This window comes from Coenobita brevimanus, chromosome 108 (genome assembly GCF_032717465.1).
Source record: "Coenobita brevimanus isolate Jiangsu-jjx chromosome 108, ASM3271746v2, whole genome shotgun sequence".
Classification (NCBI taxonomy): domain Eukaryota; kingdom Metazoa; phylum Arthropoda; class Malacostraca; order Decapoda; family Coenobitidae; genus Coenobita; species Coenobita brevimanus.
In genome coordinates, this window is record NC_137061.1 from 15439502 (window position 1) to 15453153 (window position 13652).

The 13652-nt window shown below is 43.5% G+C and overlaps 1 protein-coding gene across 1 annotated transcript in view; it reads left to right on the forward strand.

Moving 5' to 3' along the window:
* LOC145416994 (UBX domain-containing protein 7) overlaps positions 1-13652 on the forward strand; it is a 276989-nt gene that overhangs the window by 15236 nt on the left and 248101 nt on the right. Inside the window, exon 2 of the mRNA XM_080285837.1 lies at positions 11596-11750. Coding sequence (XP_080141963.1) covers positions 11596-11750 — 155 coding nt within the window. The remainder of the gene's footprint in view (positions 1-11595; positions 11751-13652) is intronic.

Here is a 13652-nt window from a genome sequence, read left to right on the forward strand (position 1 = left end):
GTAATTATATTCTTCGTCTACAAGTGTGGGTTTTATTCACTGTCTTTGATTATCACGCAAGAGTGATTCATCCAGCCATTCTACCATATATTTTACCAGTCACACTAAGAAGGCAAATACCCCTATGGTTACCACATACTTCTCTCTCCCCTTTTCCTTTGTATAAAGGAACAATTATACCTGATTTCTAGTCCTCTGGAACCCTTCCCTCTACACAACTTCCATATCTACTCCACAACAATCTCACCCCCATACCTCAGCATTTCACCACACACTTCATCAATTCCTGGGGCCTTTTCCAACTTGATCTTCTTCATTGCTTCCACTACTTCTGCCCTACTGATCTCTTCCTCCCTCCTCTCATTGCTTCTTCTCCCAGCCATTCCCCAACCACTTATACTCGCACTGCTCTCACTCTCTACATTCAACAAATCCTCAAAGTGCTCCTTCCATCTCCTCAATTTCTCTCTCTTCTCCGCCAACAATCTATTATTCCTATCTTTCACTCCCCTACTATTTCCCCTTTCACACTGCCTTACTTTCTTTACCTCCTTCCAAAACAATTTCTTACTCTCTCTCCATTTCACACTCAGATCCCTCCCAAACTCTTCATCCACTTTCTTCTTACTCTCCTTCACCAGTCTCTTCACCTCCCTTCTCCTGCTCACATATACCTCTCTCTTCTCTCTCTCATCTTCTCCCCTACCTCTACTCGCTAACCAGTCACTATATGCCTTCTTCTTTTGTTCCACAGCTCATTTCACCCCATCATTCCACCATTCTGTCCCTTGCACACCCTTGCATCTCCTCCTCACTCCACAAACCAGCTCACACGCTGTGCCTATCTCTTTTGTGAATATCTTACATACGTCTTCCACCCCTTCCATCTGCTCTAGCTCATACCTTCCCAATCTTTCTTCCACTATGCTCTTATACTCTGCCATTTTCTCACTGTGTTTCAAATCAAATCTTAATAGAAAAATTTTCAAACATCTTTCCTATCACAACTGTCTTTCTGATATTCAGTATGGTCTCCGTCAGTGTGGCTCCACTGGCAATCTTCTTACCTACCTTTCAGACTCCTGGTCATCCTCCTTTCGGGACTTTGGCGAAAGCTTTGCCATGGCACTTGACATCTCAAAAGCTTTCGATGGAGTCTGGCATAAATCTTTAATTTCCAAACTGCCCTCTTACGATTTATATCCTTCTATCTGTGCCTTCATCTCTGGCTTCCTTTTTGGTCATTCTGTAGCCGCTGTTGTAGATGGTCATCGTTCTCTTCCTAGGTCTATCAACAGTGGTGTTCCTCAGGGCTCTGTCTTATCACCAACTCTCTTCCTTTTATTCATCAATGACCTTCTAAGCTGTTCTTCTAACCCTATCCACTCGTACGCTGATGACTCCACCCTTCACCTTTCCATTCGGTTCCCGCAACGTCCATCTCAGCATTTACTTCAACAGACAAGAGATGAGGCTATGGCACACCTAATGTCTGATGTGGCTTGAATCTCTGACTGGAGTAAAAATAATGTTGTTGTTTTTAATGCATCAAAGACTCAGTTCTTACACCTATTAACCCAGCAATATCTTCCACAGGTGTACCCACTAATGTTTAATAATATTCAGCTTAATCCTGCATCGTCTTTAAACATGCATGGGGTTTCATTCACTCGGGACTTATCTTGGAAAGGTCATATTACATCTTTTGTAAAATATGCTTCCAAGCGATTAAGTGTGCTAAGCCGACCCCGTTCCGTCTTAACCCCTGAACAGTTGTTGACTTTATACACAGGTTTTATCTGCCCCTGTGTGGAATACAACTCTCATGTGTGGGGAGGCTCCCCACATACAGCTCTTCTCAATGGGTGGAGTCAAAGGCTATTCAACTCGTCAACTCTCCTCCTCTTACTGGCTCCCATCAACCTCTGTCTTTTCGCTGCACTGTTACATCTGTATCTCTTTTCTGTCGCAACTTCAATGGTCACTGCTCATCTGAACTGTCTGCTTGCATCGTCCACCTCTACAGTGGGCGCGTAGCACCCATCTAGCAACAAACTCATCCCTTTTCTGTCCAGCTCTCTATTGCAAGAGGTAACTGTTACTCCCAGTCCTTCATTTATGCAACAGGTCAGCTCTGGAACTGTCTCCCTCTTTCTGTATTTCCTGCTTCCTATGGTCTCCAGTCTTTCAAACGCAGTGTGTCCAGGCATCTCAAAATGATTGGATCTTGAATTTGGCTCTGTCTTGTATCTTGTTTTTCTCTTGGAAGGAACAGTTTGCGGGCTTGTGGCCTTTGGTTCTTTCTTCTTAAAAAAAAAAAAAGAAAGAAAAAAAAAAAAAAGCATACTGCATCAGTAACTCTTAAGAGGTTGTTCTTGAGGGCTCTGTACTGTTCATTAACGCCCCTGTCACTGGCTCCCTGTTCAGCCACCACTCTCCTCGTCTCTTATACAGTATTAGCAAATAAAAGCCATATACAGTATATACATTGGAAGTTTTATTGTTAATAACAACTTGGGCTAAAATTTCAGTTAAACTGTATTTGTATTTTTCAGGCCCTGTGACTAAATTGCTGTAAAAGGCAATCTTCGGGAGTCATCTGGGTCCATCAGGGTTTTGTCATGTAATGCTAGCTCTATACTCGGCTTCTGCTAATTTAGTTGTTATTGTTTTGACAGCAGATAACAATCAAAGCAAGTGGTCACTCTTGTTCACCCTGGACTTGCAAGTACCACATTGCTGTTAGGCTAGCAAAGCTGTCATAATTGGCATGGATGAATGCAGCCCAGGAATCACTGCCAAATCCTTGATATCTGGAAGATGCCAAGCAGCAGTAATTCCTGGGGGTAGGGGGGTTTCAAGAATACTCCCCCAGTATCCCTGCTTGTCGTACGAGGCGACTAAAAGGGTTGGTGGTGGGTTAGTGCCCCACCCCGTAAAAAGAACTAACTAAAAAAGCAAATAAAGCGCCTCGGACCCGGACGGACCATACGTTGACGACTAAGGAACGGACAAAGGACATTCTGAGAGTAGGAACGTGGAATGTGAGAGGAGTGAATGATGAAGTGAAAGAGAGAGAGATTGTCCAGGTGCTTGAGGATGCAAAAGTGGATATATGTGGATTGACTGAAACTAAATGGAAAGGTGAAAGGATGAGAGAATGGGAATACGGTGTAGGTATATGTGCGGGAGTCAGTGAGGATGAGAGGGCAAGAGAGGGAGTATGTCTGATGATAAGCAAGAAGTGGAAGGAGAATATAAGAGAGTATGGAACAGTGGGTGCAAGGATTGTATGGGTGAGGATGAAAGTAGGTATACAAGCATGGGCGATTGTATGTGTGTATGCTCCAACTGAGGATCGAGTGGCAAGAGTGAAAGATGAGTTTTGAGGCGAGAGTAGAAGCATGTATGGACAAGTTTGAGAGGAGCGAGAGAGTGCTGTTGATTGGAGACATGAATGGCAAAGTCGGGAAATGTACGAGTGGATGGAGTGGTTGGTCAGTGGGTGTGCCAGCGGAAGTAGATGGGAATGGTAGTGCTTTGGTGGACATCTGTGCTGGTAAGGGGTTGGCAATAGCCAACACCTACTTTGACATAAGATGATCCACCGGTATACATGGAGAGTAATGAGGAGGATGGATGGTGAACTTGTTGAACGAAGGCAATGATAGACTACGTGTGTGTGGATGAGCGAATGAGAAGACAAGTGTTGGATGCAAGAGTGTGGAGAGGGTGGGGGAATGGAGTCTCGGACCATCACTTAGTGATGGCCAAGGTAGAGCTGCAAAGAAAGTGGTTGAGGAGGCGAAGGGGAAGACAGGAGGAAGCAGCTCCTGTGAGAAGAGTGGAGAAATTGCAAGATAGCGAGAAGAGGACAGAGTATAAGAGCATAGTGGAAGAAAGATTGGGAAGGTATGAGCTAGAGCAGATGGAAGGGGTGGAAGACGTATGTAAGATATTCACGGAAGAGATAAGCGCAACGTGTGAGGCAGTTTGTGGAGTGAGGAGGAGATGCAAGGGTGTGCAAGGGACAGCATGGTGGAATGATGAGGTGAAACGAGCTGTGGAACAAAAGAAGAAGGCATATGGTGAATGGTTGGCGAGTAGAGGTAGGGAGAAGATGAGAGAGAGAAGAGAGAGGTATATGTGAGCAGGAGAAGGGAGGTTAAGAGACTGGTGAAGGAGAGTAAGAAGAAAGTGGATGAAGAGTTTGGGAGGAATCTGAGTGTGAAATGGAGGAGAGTAAGAAATTGTTTTGGAAGGAGGTAAAGAAAGTAAGGCAGTGTGAAAGGGGAAATAGTAGGGGAGTGAAAGATAGGAATAATAGATTGTTGGTGGAGAAAAGAGAGAAATTGAGGAGATGGAAGGAGCACTTTGAGGATTTGTTGAATGTAGAGAGTGAGAGCAGTGTGAGTATAAGTGGTTGGGGAATGGCTGGGAGAAGAAGAGATGAGAGGAGGGAGGAAGAGATCAGTAGGTCGGAAGTAGTGGAAGCGATGAAGAAGATTAAGCTGGGAAAGGCCCCAGGAATTGATGGAGTGTGTGGTGAAATGCTTAGGTATGGGGTGAGATTGTTGTGGAGTGGATATGGAAGTTGTGTAGATTGGCTTGGGAAGAGGGAAGGGTTCCAGAGGACTGGAAATCAGGTATAATTGTTCCTCTGTACAAAGGAAAAGGGAGAGAGAAGTATGTGGTAACCATAGGGGTATTTGCCTTCTTAGTGTGACTGGTAAAATATATGGTAGAATACTCATTGATAGGGTTAGGCATATGACAGAGGAGCTAGTTGGAGAAGAACAAGGGGGATTTAGGAAGGGAAAAGGGTGTGTAGATCAGATATTTGTTCTAAGATGTTTAGTGGAGAAGTATCTAGAAGGGAAGGAAAGTGTACGCTTCCTTCATTGACTTGGAGAAAGCTTATGACAGAATAGATAGGAAAGGTATGTGGAAGGTATTAAGAATATATGGAGTGGAGGGGAAATTGTTGAGTGCTGTGAAGAGTATGTACGAGGAGCTAGGGCTACGGTGCGAGTGGATGGTGAGCTGAGTGAGTTCTTTGATCTCAATGTGGGACTGAAACAGGGGTGCGTAATGTCTCCATGGCTGTTTAATATATATATGGATGGGGTCGTAAAGGAGGTACAAGGTAGGGCAGTGGATGTGGGGTGGCCCTAATGAATGAGGGTGAGTTTTGGAAGCTTCCGGTGTTGCTATTTGCTGATGATACAGTATTGTTGAGTGAAGATGAATGGGAGTTGCAAGGTTTGGTGAATGAATTTGGGACAGTGTGTAGGAGGAGGAAGCTGAAAGTTAATGTAAACAAAAGTAAAGTTATGGTGTTTGAGAGGAATGAAGTCACAGAGTGTGCAGTGAGGTTGGATGGTGAGGATATGGAGAATGTGAGTGCATTCAAGTACTTGGGTAGTGTGATGAGTAAGGATGGAACTTTGGGGGATGAAGTACGTGAAAGGGTACAGCAGGGAAGGAAGGTTGTTGGCACACTGAAAGCAGTGATGAGAAATAGTGAGGTGAGTATGGAAGTTAAGAAGTCACTGCATGATATTATTGTGATCCCTACCCTGACGTATGGAAGCGAGGCGTGGACCTTGCAAGAGGGGAACAAGTCAAGAGTGAGAGCAGTGAAATGAGTTACTTGAGAGGAGCATGTGGAGTGACATGGAGGGACAGGTTGACGAATGAAGAAGTGAAGGAACGCTGTGGGGTAGATGTGGATGTGGTTGAAAAGATTAGGAGAAATACACTGAGGTGGTTTGGACATGTGGAGAGGATGGAGAATGAAAGACTGACTAAGAGGGTGTATGTAGGTGAGGTGGAGGGAGGGAGAGGGAGGGGTAGACCGAGGATGAGGTGGAGGGATGGAGTTGAGAGGTATATGAGGGAGGGGGGGGTGAGTTGGGGGGAGGGGAGTCAAATGGTGGGTGACAGAGTGACTTGGATGCGTTTTGTCTGCGGCCACCCTTTGCGGGATTAGGGCGTCGGGCTATAGATAGATAGATAGATAGAATCCAGGAGAACCTCTCTGTTGCTAATTCCACATCATTTAGACCAATAATCCCTCTTGCACATTAACCAGAATCATGGAAAGATTAACATTAAAGAACATTACCCCACACATCCCCCAGTCTGACTCCCAACAAGGTTGATCTAGAGAAACATCATCTCCATATCTCCCTGTCTGACTCCTACCATGGATTCCAACCATAACGCTCATCCACTGCCCACCTTTCCAAATTAGTGTAGTGCATACTTTACCTGATGACTTCAACAAGAAATAACCATCATTAAGAACCAAAGACAAAAAACAGCCTTTGACAGTACCAAAACACAACCAAATTAATAATGTCTTGGTCACAAAAATGTAAAAAAGTAAATAAATGGCTGGCAAACTTTTAGACAGACAAGCGCAGATAAACTTCCAGAGTTGAAGTTCAGAAACCATATAATTACTGATTCAATGGTGTTCCACAGGGCTCACTCGTTAACCTCATTCTAACCCAGTGGTTCCCAGCCTAAGGACAACAGCCCCTTGGGAGACCATAGTTTGTTTCTGGGGGCATGAGTTAATATTGGGTGCCTGTGGTCACAAGTGCCTGATAATTTTCTTCAGAAAATTTTTCCTGATGAATCCTTTTTCCATCATCCTCTTCATTGAGATCATACCGAAGACAGAGTTAAGCAAAGTTCCTGGAATTGGAAAGCGATAACTTTCCTAAAGACACATTTGGAGAGAATCTTCATGGAGTTTTGGTTGAGAATTGGTTACTGCTGTCTTCAGTACTGGCTTATTGGCAAAACAGATGCATCTGAAATTCTCATTTACTTTTGTGTGTGAAGGAGAATTTTCCAAGATGCTGAACATAAGCTGAAGCAGTGTAAGTGGTTTCATGTTATAAAAACCACTTCTTTGTCATTACATTATTGACTCAATCACTGATACCCCAGCGACAGTAAAAACATGTTAATTTATAACTTATCAGTGCATTATCATATACAGGCAGCTTTGAATGTTCAGATATGTGCATGGAATGCATACTACATATTCATTGTTTAGTGTGATGTTGGATTAGTACTTGTGTTCACGTTTACTGCTGGTGATGAGTGTGGTGGTGGATTTGGCTGGGGCAGTCTTCAGCTTGTTGTCCCCAACCCAAGTTTGCATTGTGTTGAGGTAGTCCTGTTGCAGTGTACAGGCTGTGTCTGCAGTGTGGTGTGTGGTTGGTATGGTGATGTCATCTGCATATGAGGCATTGTTTGTGGTTGGTTGGGTTGATTGTGAGAATATCATGCATGTATAGATTGAAAATTGTCGGTGAGAGAATGGAGCTCCATGGAACTCCAATAGGGAAATTTCACGTTTGTGAAGACTTTCCCTAGAATGCAACATGAGATTGTCTACCAGGTAAATAATTGGCAAGCCAGCGTTTGGTGGTGGTTTCCATATTCTTGTTGTATATCTTTGTGATTAGTTTCTGTCAGAGGATGGCATCAGAGGCTTTACTGATATCTGTTGATATGAGAAATATATATATGTAGAGCAGGTGTTGTGGAGTTGATGCTGTCCAGTGCTCTTTGTGTGAGATTAGTTGGTAAGATGCTTTGCGAGTGCAGAGCTCTGAATCCTTGTTGTGAAAAGAGCAAGGGGGACATGGAGAGTGACTTTGTTAAGAATGAGGCATGCAGAGATTTTGGGAAGAGTGTGAAGCAGTGTTATGGGTCTACGAAGAAGGAAGTAGTGGGACTTTGTTTGGTGTAAGTATAGTGATTTGATACATGTTTCCAGTTGTATGGAGCATAGTTCCTAATGAGCTGCCAGGTACAGAGCTTGCATGACAAGATACCATACTACTTGTGGCAGATATAATGTACTACCTCACATCTGTGTATGTTTCAGGCCTGTGTTTTACTACCGTGACCTCTCAAATAGCACATTTTTTGTAGCATGTATACAAATACCATGATGAATAGAATTGTGGCCCTTTTGCAAGTGACAGTTAATTCAAGAGTAGCACAGTCCTTTGTGGCATCATTTTAGGTTTGAGCCAAGTGTAACATCGCTTGGTTGGGTTTAGTCAGCTCCTGTGTGTTTTTTGTGTTTTTCTTTCCTTCATTCTTTCCTCTTCCTTCTTTCTATGGGTGACTCAACACTGAGTGACAAGCCAAATGGTTTCCTGTACACCAGGAAACCATTTACTGTCAGGTAATGGCAGCTGATGATTTAGTGGGTAATTAAGGCACTCCAGTTGGATTGAGCTGGTGCAGGTTTATATCCCAGGGGTGGTTGGGGTTTATTGCCCTCATAATGCCACACAGGGATGAGTGAGGCTGATCACTTTCATCTTAAATGTCAGGACCAACTTGCCTAGCCCCGGGTTCCTATGTTCCTCATAGGGCAACACTGGATTGGATGATGGATGGTAATTAGTGCATGCATGTTTCATATGTGGTGTGTGTGTTTTGTTTTTGTTTGTGCTTTGCATACGGTTCGTCTGTTGTGTGTATTGTATACAGGATGTTGTGTGCTTCTTGTTATGTCTGTGTACAAATTTTTATTACACTTGTATGTTGACAAGGTGTATAAGATACTTCCTGGGAACAGTATAAGGGGGGAAAGGGTGACTTTTGTTGAGTGGCCACATGTAGTTAGGCCTTTGTAATGGTTTTTCTTGTTGCCTTATAATGGTGTTTGTATAGCATGGCAATGTACTGATATCGGTTAGCTGTGCTGTAGTAAACTTGAGGGAATACTGTAGCTATTGTTCTTGAATGTCAAAGCTATCTATCTGTTGCCAGATGCCTTAATGCCATATGGGGTGGCCACAAACAAATAGCCTTCATGTTGCCCTGTCCCCCGCTATTTCACTGTCCTGCTCCCAACTTACACCCCCCTTTCTCATATACCTCTCCATTCCATCCTTCAGTCTCATCCTTGACCTCCCCCTCCCTCTCTCCCCCTCCACCTCACTCACATGCACTCTTGTTATCAGACTCTCACTCTCCATCCATTCACATGGCCAAACCACTTCAGTGTGTTTCTCCTAATGCTTCCTATCACATCCACATCCACACCACAACGCTTCTTTACATCCTCATTTGTCAGTCTGTCTCGCCATGTGACTCCACAGGCTCCACTCAAATAACTCATTTCCACTGCTCTCACTCTTGACTTGTGTCCTTCCAACAACATCCAAGCATCACTTCAATACGTTAGAGTTGGTATCACAATACTGTCATGTAGTAACTTTTTCACTTCCATGCTCACATCCCTGTTTCTTATCACTGTTTTCAGGGAACCAGCAACCTTTCTTCCTTGTTGCACCCTTTCAAGCACTTCACCCTCCAAACTTCCATCCTTACTCATCACACTACCCAAGTACTTAAATGTACTCACATTTTCCATTTCCTCATCATCCAGCCTCACTGTATATTCACTGACTTCACTTCTCTCAAAGACCATAACTTTACTCTTCCCTACGTTCACCTTTAGATTCCGTTTCTTACACACTCTCCCAGACTCATCCACCAAGCCTTGCAGCTCCCCTTCGTCTTCACTCAACAACACAGTATCATCTGCAAACAACAGAATGGGGAGTTTTCAAACACTGCCCTCTCTCACCAGGGCCACTTCAACATACACTGCCCTACCTTGTACAATCTCTTTTATAACCCCATCCATGTAAAGATTGAACAACCATGGAGACATGACACATCCCTGTTTCAGTCCAACCTTCAAATAGAAAAATTCACTCAGTTAAGTATCCACATGCACTGCAGCCTTAGCACCCTCATACATACTCTTCACAGCTTTCAGCAACTTCCCATCTACTCCATATATTCTTAATACTTTCCACAATTCTTGTCTGTCCACCCTGCCATATGCTTTCTCCATATCCATGATGGCTGCATACAACTTCTTTCCCTTCACAAGAAACGTTTCTACAAAAGATATAAGAATGAATATCTGATCTACACAACCTCTTCACTTCCTAAAACCTCCCAGTTCTTCTCCAACTAATTCCTCTGTTTTTTCCCTAACTCTGTCAATAAGTATCCTACCATATACTTTTCCTGTTACACTAAGAAGACAAGTGCCCTTATGATTACCACACACTTCTTTTTCCCCTTTCCCTTTGTATGGGGGAATAATTATACCAGGCTTCCAATCCTCTGGGACTCTACCTCCTTCCCTCCCAGGCCAGTTTGCACATCTTGCACATCTTCCACATCCATTCTACTACTATCTCTCCCCCATGCTTCAGTATTTCACCACACACTCCATCTGTTCCTGGGATTTTCCACATTTTGACTTTCTTCATTGCATCCACAACTTCCATCCAACTGATTTCTTCTTGTCTTCTTACCTCCCTCCTTCTCCCAGCCATTCCCAAGCCACTTATACTTGCATTACTTTCATTCTCTATGTTCAACAATTCCTTAAAGTGTTCTCTCCATCTGCTCACTTTTTCTCCCTTCTCCACTAGTAATCTACCATTTTTATCTTTCAGTCCACTACTGACTTCATTGCCACTCTGTCTCACTCTCTTTACCTCTTTCCAGAACATTTTCTTACAGTCCCTCCATTTTACACTCAAATTCCTTCCAAATTCCTCATCCACTCTCTTCTTACTCTCTCTCACCAATCTTTTCACCTCTCTCTTCCTTTCTACATATAACTCTCTCTTCCATCTCTCAGCTTTTTCCATGCCTCTATTTCTCATCCATTCATTATAAGTTTTCTTCTTTTGTGCCACAGCCTGTCTCACCTCTTCATTCCACCATGCTGTTCCTTGCATCCCCTTCCATCTTCTCTTCACCCCACACACCCCCTCACATACTGCACAAATTTCTTCTGTGAATATCTTGCACACCCTTCCACGTCCCCCATCTGCACTAGTTCATATTTACGCAATCGTTTCTCCACTTCGCTCTGATATTCTGCCTTTTTCTCATCCTCTTGTAACCTTTCCACTCTCCTTGCATCTACTTCTTCCTCCCGTCCTTCCCTTCTTCCATTTCTCCATTTTACTTGGATCTTCCAAGTGGTGGTCAGAAAGTCCACTCCCCCAACCTCTATATGCTCTTGCATCCATTACACATCTTCGCATCTTTTCATCCACACACACTTAATCAATCATTGCCTTCCTTTCATTCAGTTCACCACCCACTCTTCTCATCACTCACCATGTATACTTGTGGGTCATTTTGTGCCTGAAGAGGATATTGGCTATCACCAACCCCCTCCTGGCACAGATGTCCACTAAAGCACTGCCATCCTCATCTCTCAGCAGGCACACCCCACTCACCAACTGTTCCATCCACCTTCACATTCCCTACTTTACCATTCATATCACCAATCAAAAGGAGAGTAAATGAAGGGCTGGTCATTGGAAAGTCTGAAACGATTCCAGGAACTTGCTACCCTGTATTTTTTAATGAATATCTCAAACAGATATTACATATACTCTGTTGCATTCCAGGGGTGTTGATGAAATTGATATACCAGTACTATTGATTATTTGTTTAACTGAAATTTGGGTTTTGCTTTATGTAGTGTACATTGTATTTGCTATACTTCAGGGGCAGACAAATCTCTTGCTGCAAGTCTGTTGGAAGCATGTAACAACAACCTGGAGATGGCAGTAAACATGCACATGGAAGGTATCCCCGGTGCCCTGCCAGCCCACCCCAGCCCTGCTGCCACACCACCACCTTCACATCATCAATACCTCCCTGTGAGTCTTACTACCGTATGCCTAACTTGTTAACTATGTGTGGTGTTGTCAGTAAGAATGGATGCGGAGCCTACTCAGAAAAGACATCCCAGCCTGAGTGAGGATTCCATCTTGGCCTGCATATGGCCATGATCTCTCCCCGTCCCTCCAAAACAAGCATACAGTTTGAGTTTCAGTATTGACACAAAGCCACAGTCTCTGAGGCACACTCTTCAGTTTTTCTTCTAGAGGGCCGTAGCAACTTCAGTTTGCCAGTTTCTCCTACTCCTCCCAGCCAGAGACATCAAACTCAGTCCTGGCCCACTCAAAAACACCTGCCACAAAATGCAACAAGAAAATTACACACAGACTTTGGCTGGTTAGGTGCAGCCTTTGTAAAAGGTGGTGACACCTTGACTGCTCAAGCCTGTCATCATACAGACACCAGAGTTCACGTTGGACATGCGGCTGCAGCAACACACACACACACCTTCAACAAACAAAACAAAAGACTGCATATGTGCGAACATAAAAGACATGTGAAAAAGAAATTTACAATTAAACTTTAATTAACCTGTGGATTGCGAGTCACAGCTCAGGCTGGAAAGCGTCATGTTGTGAGCCACAGCTCAGGCTGTGCAAACCTCCCAGTGGCCATGCATCACTGCTAACTACTACACCCCTACTCAGACGTATGCATGGCGCTACGCGAAGACGGACAGAGAGAGAGAGAATTATTATTTTTTTTTTTTTTGCCTGATGATGCCCTGGATGTGCATCTTGAAGTTCATTAAAAAAAAAAAAAAAAAAAAAAAAAAAAAAAATTTCACTACTCCCCTACGCAGATTTACACATGGTGCTACGCAAAGACGGAGATTTTTTTTTTTTTCCCACCAGGTGATGCCGTGGATGTTTACCTTTAAGTTTATAATAAAAACTATTTTTTTTTCCACGCTGTGGGGTGGGATAAAAAAAGGTAATTACGCAATCCATGGGTTAAGTTAACACAGACATTACAAAATTACACAAGTTTCTCCACACACATTGCATTGACATAGTGTTAATGCAAGAAACTGTGCCCAAGAGGATGATGGTGAGGTTTGTCTGATCATATGATTGTGGTATACAAAATCAAGCTGAGAGGAGTGAGGTGGACCATAAGAGACGAGCAGTCAGGGAGAGAGACTGAAAGTCGAGAAGCTGAAGATTAAATAAATGGCAGATGAATACAGGACCACAGTAGGGGAGGAATTGGAATCAGTGAATTGGAATGAAATAGAACTGGACAACTTGTGGAATGCATATAGGGATTGCTGAGTTAGGGACACTAAGGAGGTGTGTGGTGTTTAAGAGTGACAATGAAGAAGAAAGTTACAGCTTAGTGGGATGTAGAGGTTAAGAGAGTAGTGGAGGAAAAGAGGAAGCAGGACCAGGAAACGTGGCTCTTGCGGAAGCGAAGAACACTGTGAAACGGCTGAAAAATGGGAAAGTAGCTGGTGTTGATGAGGTGTATGCAGAGATGATTAGGCGTAGTGGAAAGAGCAGAATGAAGTGCTTGTAGGAGATATTTAAGGAGGCATGGATATGTAAAACCATGCCAATGGAGTGGGAAATGGCTGTAATTTTACCCCCGTACAAAAATAAAGGTAAGCGAAGTGAGTGCAAGAATTATCGTGGCATTACTCTATTGAGTGTTGTAGGGAAGGTATATGGAAGAATTATCATGGCATTAGTCTATTAGTGTTGTAGGGAAGGGGTATGGAAGAATTATTATGGAGAAAGTAAGAGTAAAATCAGAAGTCCTAGTGAGTGACAAAATGGGTGGCTTTAGGAGTGGCAGAGGATCTATCAGTCTATCTATCTGTTGGCAGACTCCTTTATCCCTAAGGGGTGGCCACAAACAAATTGCACTCCATGTCGTCC